We start from the raw sequence: 12,800 nt of genomic DNA, 5'->3' as shown, positions 1-12,800 counted from the left end.
CTCTAGTTAGCATTTTATTAGTCCAGGTGTTGTATTATTATTTCTTTGATGGAAAGAATCCTTAATTTATTAAAGGTATGAGACTAACTTGGGATAGAAATTCACAATAATAGTATTCCTTAGCAATGTTAATCTCCAATTTATTAAACACACTACTATAGATTTATGTAGTTATTATAATCAAAGATTTGTATTCCGCATTGTTTTTATATTTTAATAAAAAACTTTCTATCAGAGTTATCAAAGTTACTTACCTCAAATTTTATTTCCCGACTCTTGTCTATTCGGTGTGCTCCTTATTTTCTAATGATTTTATTTAAGACTATTTACGTGCTTTTAATATATCTTTGACGGTTAATTTTTTTAAAAATATAAGACTAATTTAATAATAATTTTATAAGAACAACTTTTAATAAAAATAAATCAAACATAATTTTTATGTATTATTATCAATTTTAAAATTATAAGACAATTTTAAAAATTATTTCTATAATTTATTCCTACTTTAAATCATTTATTAGCAATTTTTATATTGTCAAATTCAACAACAAATCCTCATAGTACTAAAAAATATATAATTGAATTGGACTTTTTTTCACTTTGTTTGGGCTGGAAAGTCATTCCTGACATCACTGGATCTGTTTGTGACCATACCATGATATTATTCAAGCATCGAATCCAAGACAAAAAAAAACATTGAATCCATCAATTTAAATAATGGCTAAAATGCTTTCATAATTGGGACTTTGGTCAGACTTAATCCCTTTTTATGTAAATTTAGGACTTAATGAATCTTAAACCCACGTGCATTGGACAAATTATATCACCTTCACAGCCTACCAAAATTTTGTGAAAAACAATGATGAAATTTGTCTTATGTTAATACATGTGTAAAGGTTACACATTATATCATCTAAATTCTTTTTAACAATCTAATGCAATTTCTTATCCCAGGATTCTTTGAGACTAAGATTTGGAGAACCGATTTTGTGATTGGTCTTTAGCATTATTTATTTGCTTCTGTCTTTAGAATTAAATCGAGATTCTAGTTAATAAACAGAAATATACTGATTCACTAAAGCATATTTTTAACCTTTAAATTATGCAATTCAAAAGTATAAACATAAAAAAGTTTAAATAGTGATATTTTTAAAAACTCATCGCTCAATTTCTCAGACACCAAAAGACTAAATCAACATTTCATTTTGTCAATTTAGTGGCCACAGTGTGGATATGATAAAGCTACTTGTCAAGTAACAATAGGAAGTCATTATTAGGGCTCATCTCACCCTTTGGGATAGGACTGATGAAGAGTGAAAAATTTTGCTGTAATAATATAAGACTGAAAAATGGCATTTATTTTTATAATTGTTAAATACTATCTAAAAAAAAGTCTAGAGGCCATTATTTTTATTAAAATTTGGTCAACACTTAATCTAAAAAAAAAAATAAATAATTTTATATTATTAGATATAATTTCACATTATTAAAAATATTAATAATAACTAATTACTAATCACAAAATCTGCTGCTCCAAACTTTCTTTCTATCTAAAATTTAATTCTGATTTTTACACTTTGTCATGCAAAGAGAGGCTTGTTTTCTTTTCTTTTGTTCACACACAACTACACAAGCAATCTATCATATACGTGCTACTACTTGCAACTATTGAAACACTTTTCATATATGTTGGTGGTTCAATTAAAAAAAATATCACGGCATTCTATAAAGTTATAGGGTATAAGTATTCTTATGGTGTATATAATTGATAAATTATTACGTGTTTCATTAACTAAAATAGATTATTTTTAATCTTTTTACATTAATTAGATAAAGGGCATTGGTATCTTTATATATAAGCAATGTAGAGAAAATTTTTAATAAGATAATTAATAATTGACAATAAATATAAAATTTTATTGATATATAAATTGAATCAGTAATATAAATAGAATAATACTATTTATTAAAATGTTTTGTGTATTTTTATGAGATTTTTTTAAAATAAATAAATTAAATATTTTATTCATAGAATATTTATCAATTTCTATTTTTTATATATTTTATTTATAGCGTAAACGAATTAAAATTACTTATATTTGGTTTACATTGTAAATGAAATAAGACACGATTTTATTTGGTTTGATTTCGTTTGCAAAACAAAATATATAAAATTTGAAAAAAATACACATATTTTTTTTACCGTGCAAACGAGATAAATTTATAATTATTTTGTTTACACTATAAATGATATATATGTATTTGTAAATATAAAAATATAATTTTTGAAAATAATAAAAAATAAGAATCGATGTACTTTGTAATTATTTAGATCGACTTTAATTAATTTATATGTGATCTATATTTTAAATTTTAAATTAATAACTTCGTTTGTTTGTACGAACTCTTCAACAGAACATTTCAAATAATAGAAAAAATGAACGGTTTTAAATAATAAGAAAGATGACCGGTTTCAAAATAGAGATGGTAATACCACCCGAACTCGCGGGTATCCACCCGCCTCTACCCGTTCGGGGCGGGTAATTACCCGTCCCGCACCGGGACAGGTTTTTAGCGGGACAGGTTGTTGGGAGGGGCGGGGCGGGGTCGGGTTTAGGTAATACCCGCCCCGCTATATATACAATATATATAATTTTAATATATAATATGTATAATATATGTAAAATAATTAGTAAATGATTAATAATATTGTATCATATTTAAATTTTTACTCTAATTTATGTTATGTATGTGATGATAATTATATAAATTTTGAAATTTAATTTTATTTATTGAATTTTAATAATTATAAGGGCGGATAGGGCGGGGCGGATTAGTGTTCAACGTTTTACTACCCGCGGGTAGAAGCGAGATGGGTTCTATGTGGATTGTTATACGACAGGACGGGATCGAGTAGAGCAAAAACCCGCCCCGTCGCCACCTCTATTTCAAAATGATAGGGGAGATAGGCAATTTTAACTCACAGATTAGTGGACAACTAAAAGTATTACGAAATTTGAAACTGCCAATTTAAAACTAGTACATTATTTTCCTAAAAATTAACACATTTAAATTAGTACTAAAAAAATAAAAATTATATAAAAATTTTAGTTGGTGCACGTATTAAAAATTAAATTATTCTAGAAACTAATATATTTAAATTAGTACTCATACATGAAAAATTTTTAAAATTGTTATATTAAAATTTTAAAATTTAAATAATGTATTGTTCAAATTTTGTTTGACAACATTTTTAATTTTTTATGTTTTTTTATTCGTTTTAAGTATTAATTTAAATGTGTTGGTTTTTAGAGAAATAATGTGCTGATTTTAATTTAAAATCACCTATTTTTTTTATTATTTGAAACCGTCCATCTTTTCTGTTACTTGAAATTGCATATCTTCTCTGTTATTTGAAACGTTTTATTTTAAAAAAAAAATTCTGTACAATCAAATAAATTTATTAATTTAAAATTTAAAATATAAATGACATATAAATTAATTAAAGTCGATCTAATAGTTACAAAATATCAATTCTTATTTTTGAAATGGATCTAAATTAAATTATTAATATTTTTTATTATTTTAAAAAATTATATTTTATATTTATAAATATACATATTTTATTTGCAATTGAGATAAAGTAAAATAAAATAATATTTTATCTCGTTTAAATGAGATATAAGCCATCTTAATTCGTTTATACTGTAAATGAAATATGTAAAAGAATAAAAATTAATAAATATGCTATAAATAATCTATATTCATAAATAAAATATTTAAATTATTTGTTTTAAAAAAAATCGATTGTTATGGACAAACTCATGATAAATATTAAAAACTCACTTATTAGTTAGGAATTTCAGTGGTACTCACAAAAGTAATGCTACATTATTATTTAAAAATGAATATTGTCATTCTTATTTTAATAATATCATTATTTTCTTATAAGTTTATGCAAACACATAATATAAAAAAATTATATATAAAATGACATTATCAAAAATAGGAATCACATTAATTCTATTATTTAAGAAAACTTCTTCGCCTATTATTTGTAATTTAATGGAAGTCCAAGAAACAAAGCAGAGGAAAGGAAGCTACTAGTTATTTCTCACAATAAGAAGGAGCAATGTGAAACATATGACATAAGAGTGAGATTAATACTAATTATATAACGACTTTACTACCACAAACAAACCGGAAAGAGTGAGATTAATTAATTAATCAAAACTAAAAAAAAAAAAAAAAAGCGGGGGAGAAAAAGAGCGAGTCATTCGTGTAAATTTTCTTACCGCGAATATTCAGAATGTCTGTCTATATAATGCTACACTCGCTTCCATTTCCCTTCCTCTTTGAATTCCTCACGTTCCTAGTTTCACTTACGCCTCAACGCAGCAGCACAAAGGTGCGTAACTCTTTTTTCCTTAGTTTCTCTCGCATTTCGATCATCGCTTGCTCATTATCTTTCAGAATTCATCTACTCATGATCAATCTATAACTGCATTTTAGTGTTTTCAGATCTTCGATCCAAATTTCACAATGCCTACTTTAGAATTTGCTCTTTTTCGTCTTGATTAGGTCTAGTGCTTAATTGCTTATTAAGGATTTACCATAAAATTGAATGTGTTGTTCTTCTGGTTCTTCTTGTTTGGACTTGTGCGGAATTATTCGTTTGTTATTATTGCCTTTATCCAAATCCATTTGGATCTGCTCCGCATTATCGTTATCAAGATCTGGTATAAAATATTTGTGGCTCTCGATTTCTGCAGCTCATTTGGATCTATATGTCCTTTCTTTTTTTTTTTGTGTTTGTGATTTTTTTTATTTGCTTGGTGATTATGCTTGCATGAAGTAATAATAAAGTGAAATTGTAATTCTCTAGTGAAAGTTCAGAGAATTGAGAGATCGGTTGTACGGTTTTTGATCTATTTTATCAGGCATGAAACGAAGTAGCTTTTGAAAATAAATATTTGCAAGCTAGTAGAAGCCAAAACTATCGCTACCTTTCCTAGATCATTAGAGTAACGATAAATCAACGTGTCGACTTTACTTAAAATTACGCAGTGCTTGATTCCTGTTGTAAACATTTCACATCGTAGATCTACATACGATTCAATGATTTCATCACAGATTTAATGTGATAATGAAATCTAATTTCATCTTCATTGACCTGAGATGTATATAAAGTATGATAGATATAACAACAAATCAACTGTACAAGTGCAACTCCTAACTAACTCACGAACTGTTATACTGCATAACTTCATTATATGCAAAGACATTTGGCCAAAAGGTTATCTACGATCATTATGGCTTTACATGGAGCTATAATGGCTGACAACTTATGCACTAATCAATTGATTAAAACATATTTGAAGGTGCTACAGAAATTTGATATTTGTTAATTTCATGCATTAGAATGTACATTGTTTACTCTTTGATTATTGTTTTATATATTATTCATTAAACACATTTCAACATATCTTTTCTCACCTGACACCCTTTTTCCTTATTTAATGTCAGATATGGAGACCTTTCTCTTCACCTCCGAATCTGTAAATGAAGGTCACCCTGACAAGATCTGTGACCAGGTTTCGGATGCCATCCTTGATGCTTGTTTGGAGCAAGACCCGGAGAGCAAGGTTGCCTGTGAGACCTGTACAAAAACCAACATGGTTATGGTCTTTGGTGAGATCACAACCAAGGCAAATGTGAACTATGAGAAAATAGTTCGAGACACTTGCAGAGGCATTGGGTTCGTTTCAGCTGATGTCGGTCTTGATGCTGACAACTGCAAAGTTCTGGTCAACATTGAGCAACAGAGCCCTGATATTGCCCAAGGAGTTCATGGTCACATGACTAAAAAGCCTGAGGAAATTGGTGCTGGTGACCAGGGACACATGTTTGGCTATGCCACAGATGAAACACCTGAGCTAATGCCACTTACTCATGTCCTTGCTACTAAACTTGGTGCCAAGCTCACTGAAGTTAGAAAGAACAAAACATGCCCATGGGTGAGACCTGATGGAAAAACTCAGGTTACTGTTGAGTACAAGAATGATAATGGAGCCATGATCCCGATTCGTGTGCACACTGTCCTCATCTCAACACAACATGATGAAACTGTCACCAATGACAAGATAGCCAGCGATTTGAAGGAGCATGTAATAAAACCTGTCATCCCAGCTAAATACCTTGATGACAAGACTATCTTCCACCTCAACCCTTCTGGTCGTTTTGTGATTGGTGGACCCCATGGAGATGCAGGGCTAACTGGCCGTAAGATCATCATTGACACCTATGGTGGTTGGGGTGCTCATGGTGGAGGTGCCTTCTCCGGCAAGGACCCAACCAAGGTCGATAGGAGTGGTGCATACATTGTTAGGCAAGCAGCGAAAAGTGTGGTAGCTTCAGGGCTTGCTCGACGCTGTCTTGTGCAGGTTTCTTATGCAATTGGAGTCCCAGAGCCACTCTCTGTTTTTGTAGACACCTACAAAACAGGAAAGATTCCAGACAAGGACATATTAGCTCTGATTAAGGAAAATTTTGACTTCAGGCCAGGAATGATTGCCATCAATCTTGACCTCATGAGAGGAGGCAACTTCAGGTACCAGAAGACTGCTGCTTACGGACATTTCGGACGTGACGATCCTGATTTCACTTGGGAGACGGTGAAGATGCTCAAGCCCAAGGCTTGATGAGATAGCCAGATTACAGGTGGTTATCATCGCAGCCATCTTTCAGACTTTGGGTAAACAAGAAAATAAAAGGAGCTTCAATGCGTACCTCTTATTGAAGATTACGTTTCACAGTTTGATGAGGAACGAGGGTTAGATATGCTTCTTAGTCGGATACATTAGTAAAATAGGAGTTTGCAGCATTAGCTGCCTCTTTTTTTTCGGTTTTACCACTTCAAATTTCTTAAATCGTTACCGATTCTTTTCCCATTTCTGCTGTTGATTGTTTTGCAGCCAATCTCGTGTAGTTGGTGTAAACTTAAAATGCTATCTACGTGATATATTTTTTTTTTATCAATTTATCAAGCTGTTTAACTCATAAAAGGACGGTTTATATGGTTGTAGTTTCAAATGGAAACATTCGATACTGGGTTTGCCTGAATATTCACTGAATTGTTCATGATTCACAATGTTACATCTACTGGAAAATTGCAAGCATGTCACCTAACTCTGACAATAAAAATGACATTGTATAGTGTACTCAAGAGTGCAACCAGACGCGATCACGCAGCCTCTCTTCTCCAGCACCATACATTTCATCTACCTTTTCACCATCTCGAAAAAATTGAAAAGTAGGGGTGTATCGAATGTGTTGAGTTGTTTCTGGGCATTCATCAATATCTGCATAGACGAAGGAGAGCTTTGGAAAATTATTGCTCAATCTATGGAATGCAGGGAGGATTTCACTGCACACGCGGCACCTGAAAAACCAGGAAACTAGATCATTCATAATCTCCTGTTCTATATTTCAATTTCACACAACCACCTTACAAGTTACAACAATCAAGTAAGCCTAAATGGTAAAAGATGCTACCTGCTTTTGTGTTCACTTAACATCAGTTTCCATTATTATATCGATTCTTAATAACTTGTATAGTAATATAAATCAAACATATTCAGAGAGGAGATAAACATACCAAGAGGCGCCATAATTGATAACAGCCTGCAAAAAAAATAATCAAACATATGTCATATTAGAAATTGCAGAAAGATGAAGGGAAAAGATTGTTGGGAAATGGAAAGGGGTGGTTACGGAAGTTTTGGAGGATTTGATGTTGAAGAGGATGTGAGCGAGGTCATCGTCGGTGGAAGCAGTTTTGAAGTTGGAATGAGGGGTGAGAGGTAACCCTTCCTTGCTACTGCTGGTGGTGATGCTACTTAAGCCCTTCTCCATTCTATGCCTACCGGTAATCAATCCCAATCCAATCCTAGGGATGTATAAATCAATTCAGTAACAGAATTCCAAGAAAGTATGAGTGATATCAAACCTAGTTGTTAAAACCGAACCAATAATCAAACCCATAGTTATCAAACCCGGACCGGACTGGCCGGTTCAACCGGAAAACCGCTGAACCGGACCTTAAACCGGTCCGAGTATCTCTTCTAACCGTTTCTGCAATTGGCCCGCAGAAAACCGGTTTAACTCGCCTAAAACCGGTCGACTCGGTTCGAACCGGACATCTTTGACCGGCGGGTCAATGTCCGCTGTAACATCCCTTCCAGCAAAATACCTTGCTTAAGTCAGGGTATTTCTACTAGAAAGAACGTTACGTGACCTTTTCTAATATTAACTACTTAATTATCAAGCCTTTGTATCGAGTTCGCGTTTTAGTTTTAAGAAAATTCCAGAAAATTTGTTCTTTTTTTTTTTATTCATTCAAGACATGTATCAAAGATGAGCATTGCACATAATAATAACAATCATATAAGTATTATTAATAGTAACTCTTATACATAAGAAGTCATATAAACCCAAATACAACACCTATCCCTCTAATAAAATAAAACTTCAAAGGAAAAGAGCGAGGAGACTCTATGAAAGCAATTAAAACCATAAAGAAAACCTACTAATCGCTCGCAGCTTCAAATTGCGTCTTTAAACCTGTCACTGAAAGGGTGGAAAATTCAAACCTGTGTCACTGAAAGGGTGGAAAATTTGGGGGTGAGAACCAAACCACATGTTCTCAGTAGAGGTAGAGAATGCCGTGAAAGTAAAGAATAAAGCGCAAATAGTTAATTTCATTCAGATACATCTAAAAGAAAATTAACCTTCTTTAAAAGCATTAGTTAATTATTCAAAATCCTAAACCCATATTTTCTTTATAAAACTCTTAAAAGTTTCCTAGACTGTATGAATGACTAATTTGTTCCAAGCATAGGTTCATTAAGTCTATGCTGAACCAGCTTAATCTTTCATACTTTACTAAACCTCAAACACAAACCAATCACGGCCTCAAGCCTAAGCAATTCAATCAACATCCAATTCACCACAATCCAGTCAATCAGTTACAACCACAAGTAATGAGGTTCAAACACAATCAAGAGCAATTACATCAAGTATAGCAATTAGCAGTTAAACAGAATTATTCACTTAGGCAACCCAATTATAATATACACACCCAAACAATGTCACATAGATGCATATGATGAATGTCTAGTCCTAGTGCAGACCATGAGCTCATGTGTCGGTTAGCACCTGCATTCCCGACATTTATCCGGTCACGAGTTCACGATTTCCCGGATACGATTCTCCGTTCAAATAAATGCGCATATAATTATTAGCAGCTCTATTGAGACAGCCTCTGCTTTCTACTCGCAGGAAATATACTCTTGGGAACGGAAAATTACTCTTGGGTTGCCTCAGGGCAACAGATAAATACACAATATCTCTTGGGTTGCATTAAGCAACAAATAAATAAATAATATCTCTTGGGTTGCCTCAAGCAACAAACAGACATCTCTTGGGTTGCTTCAAGCAACAAACAAACATCTCTTGGGTTGCTTCAAGCAACAGATAATCATACAATAAGTACATTACTCTTTCCTTTTTCTTTCATAATTGCAAACACGCAAGCGGGACAAGACCCACGCCCTTGCCAACAATCTCATATGCCAAATAATCTTTTCTTAAAAGAATCATTGAAGTTATTATCATTAAATAAACCTTAAATATTGATTCTGATCAAGTCCTTATACTTTTATAAAAATTCGGACATAATCCCCTTTTAAAAATAGGACTTAGCCACCCTTACGGGTCCCAACCAAACAATTTACCAAACTCTTTTCAACCTTTCCAATATCAATTCAATTCAGAAACAAGCAAATTCCAACATTGAATCAGCCATATAACGCTAAGGTTCATCTTTAATTTTATGAACTCATAACTCTCACTCAAGCATTCTCAACACCCTATCTTCTTTTCTGTTTTTAATATAGCAAATGAACTCGGAATTGCGCAAACTTTATGTCCAGGCGTTCGTCTTGAAATAAGCTTTCTAACAAACTAAAGATCATAATTTTCTGGTTTCTCTAGCCTTAGGAATAAAGGAAAAACCGAGACTGCTCTATAGTGCGTAAAACCAGAAAAACAGCAGCAGCATGTGACATTCAAAATTCAATATAAAATTCAAGTTAAATCCAATGACTTTGAAAATTAATACAGTTCAACTTCACTCATCCAAGTTTCTTTTCCAATTGGTTTCAGGTCAATATCATTTTTGATGAAGAAGTTATATAATCTAGAAGTTGACTAATTTTCTGCAGAATTCTGTTTTAAAACTTAATGAACTTATCTTCTTCCAAATCCCATAACTTACTCATTAAAACATGGATAGCCCTGAAATTTACGTCACATATGCTAAACATACTTAATTTTCATTTCCAATTGGTTGCATCTCAATATCATTCCAGATTTAAAAATTATAAAACCTCAAAGTTACTGACTTAGAAAAACAAAGCTTGACTTTTACTGCATAATACATCTTTCTTTGAAAATCCAAATCTTTAAAACCACAACTCTAACAATTCTAAATTTTTATGAAATTAAATTAATAAGACCAAAGTTTCATTTAAAATTGGTTCCATTTCAAAATTCAAAATGCAGAATTTCTAATAAAGGAATCAAGTTGGTGCTGTGTTAAATGTTCTGCAGAAAAACCAGATTTGACATCCCCAATTCAAAAATTCACCATAAATCATAAACTTAATGAAAAAGTCTCAAATTTACCAGTTTAGTTCCTTGTATCCCCAAGTTTAACCCAGGCTTGGTCTCATGCAATTCCGATCATTACGTAAGTAGTTATAGCTTTTCAAAGTTTTCTGATTTCGTTTAAAATTGTGCAGAAAATCAGATTTTAGAGTTCAACTTTGAAAAATCATAACTAAATTCTCTAGTTGATATGAAACCTTAAAAATTGAATTTTCACAATTACACTTAATATAATTTACTTAACATTTCAATTCTTATAATTTCAGTCACTATAGAGTTACTAAATCACTTTCAAAGTTGCCGTTTTATTTCAAGAGAACCTAATTTTCAGTAAACCATTTAGTATTCAAAATCCAACCCCTCAATACCCCTCAACACCAATTCCAAATCAACCACCAACCAAGTTCATTAACTTTACAATATACCAAATAACAGCTCAACGGCAACAAATCCAATATAACCCATTAAAATTAAAAAATTCACAACAATTGGTCATCAAACAATTCCCAATCCACATAATCAATCAATATCACTAATCAACAATTCCAAATCACAATCTCAACCGTTCCAATCACAATTTCAGCCACAATTCAATATTCACATAATCAATCAATTACTCACAGGTATTAAATCTATTTGCAGTTACTCAATAAACCTTGTAGGCATTCTTAAATTGAAATCGTTTTAAACCCCCTACCTCGATGTCGCAATCGCATACTTTAACGTAACAACTCCCTTCCCTTTTAGTTTCATGGCAACAGCAGTGACTCTCACGCAACTGGAACGGCAGAGGCAGTAACCAGAATAGCAGCATTGTTAATCATCACAGCAGTGATCGGGGTTGTAACCAAGCAAAGGATTCAAATTGGGTGGAAATTAAGAGAAATCGCAGCCCTGGGAATTTCAAGACAGGGCACATACCAGAATCAACTCAAAACAAGTATAGCAGTGTCAATAAAATGTGTTATTAGACAATGATCAAGGAAAAGATCAATCCAGAATTAAAGTAGCATCAGACTCACCAATAGCAACTCTAACAGATTCATAATAGCATCAACGCCGGTACTCCAAATAATAGCAGTAGAGAAACAGGTGCAGCGAAGGGGCATGAACGACGGGGTCGACTAGGATCCAGATTGACGATGGAGACAACAATACAAAACAGGAACATACACTATTGTATTCAGAATGAAAATATAGTAGAGAAATAAAATCAGGAAGCAGAGCACGAGCAAGAGTGTTACAGTTTCAAGAATGGAATTGGGAACGCAGGGGAAGCTGCCGTCGGGTATTTCAGTGGCGCCTCCCTTCAAGCTCAATGATGATTGAACTGTGACGGCGAGCTCCCTTCAACGGCAGCGCTAACGGCGGTGCGCGGCGTTGGCAGCGACGACTCCAACACGGTGACAAAGGCAGAGCTTCTTCTCGGTCAGCGGCTTGCAGCTCACAGTTTCCTCCCAACGTCGTTCTTCCTCTCCTCTTCGTGGTTCTACTTCCGACGGTGGTGACACGTGTGACGGGCTCCACGGCTGCGCGGCGCAACTTCCTCCCTCTCCGTCGCGAGTTCGTCCCTCTCTCTTTCTCCTGACGCTCTTGATGACGACGGCTCCAAGGTGGCAGCAGGAAACTCGAAGGTGTTCGGGCTCCACAGCGACAGCAGTGAGACGCCGGTGATGGCGAGATGGACGGTGGCTGGACGACGATGTGGTGTAGTCCCCTCTCTTCCTCTCAGCTCCCTCAAACGCTCTCCTCTCCTCTGTGTGTGTGTGTGTCTGCGTTTTGGGAGAAAGGGGGTAAGGGGTTAGGGTTTGTGAATTGGGGAAATTAGTGTTTCCGAATGAATTTGGGGATTTTGGGATTTAGGGTTAGAAATTAGGATTTTATAAAAGAATATGGATAGATATGAATAGATATTTTGATAAAATTGGAAGGTAGAATAATTTTAAAATTAAATATACTCTCTTAAAAATATTTTGGAATATTATTTATCAATATATTGTTAAGTTCAATCAATTATTTCTAATTTACCTTTTAAAATGAACAAGTTAATTATATTTTGTAAAGTACAATTT

At 33.2% G+C, this 12,800-nt stretch overlaps 2 protein-coding genes across 8 annotated transcripts; one reads left to right on the top strand and one right to left on the bottom strand.

Moving 5' to 3' along the window:
• The first annotated feature begins 4,202 nt into the window (after positions 1-4,202).
• LOC112696568 (S-adenosylmethionine synthase 3) lies at positions 4,203-7,064 on the top strand. The gene is made up of 2 exons (XM_025749380.2): positions 4,203-4,408; positions 5,527-7,064. Exon 2 carries the CDS (start codon positions 5,529-5,531, stop codon positions 6,699-6,701), a length of 1,173 nt encoding a protein of 390 aa, XP_025605165.1. The 5' UTR covers positions 4,203-4,408; positions 5,527-5,528; the 3' UTR covers positions 6,702-7,064.
• On the bottom strand, positions 7,051-12,585 carry LOC112696569 (thioredoxin-like 3-3). 7 transcript variants are annotated; one of them, XM_025749386.3, is made up of 7 exons: positions 11,973-12,585; positions 11,751-11,852; positions 11,426-11,622; positions 8,589-8,659; positions 7,774-7,948; positions 7,658-7,683; positions 7,051-7,441 (listed from the first exon to the last, which is right to left on the bottom strand). In XM_025749386.3, exons 5-7 carry the CDS (start codon positions 7,912-7,914, stop codon positions 7,222-7,224), a joined length of 387 nt encoding a protein of 128 aa, XP_025605171.1. In that variant the 5' UTR covers positions 7,915-7,948; positions 8,589-8,659; positions 11,426-11,622; positions 11,751-11,852; positions 11,973-12,585; the 3' UTR covers positions 7,051-7,221. The 7 variants fall into 7 exon arrangements, with proteins under 7 accessions (XP_025605171.1, XP_072053073.1, XP_072053074.1 ...); XM_072196972.1 differs by having other exon boundaries at positions 11,751-11,902; positions 11,973-12,582; XM_072196973.1 differs by having other exon boundaries at positions 8,589-8,628; positions 11,751-11,902; positions 11,973-12,582.
• Positions 12,586-12,800: the final 215 nt, after the last annotated feature.

This window comes from Arachis hypogaea, chromosome 6 (genome assembly GCF_003086295.3).
Source record: "Arachis hypogaea cultivar Tifrunner chromosome 6, arahy.Tifrunner.gnm2.J5K5, whole genome shotgun sequence".
NCBI lineage: Eukaryota > Viridiplantae > Streptophyta > Magnoliopsida > Fabales > Fabaceae > Arachis > Arachis hypogaea.
The sequence above is the reverse complement of the archived record's forward strand: the minus strand, read 5'-3'. Positions and strand labels throughout refer to the sequence as shown.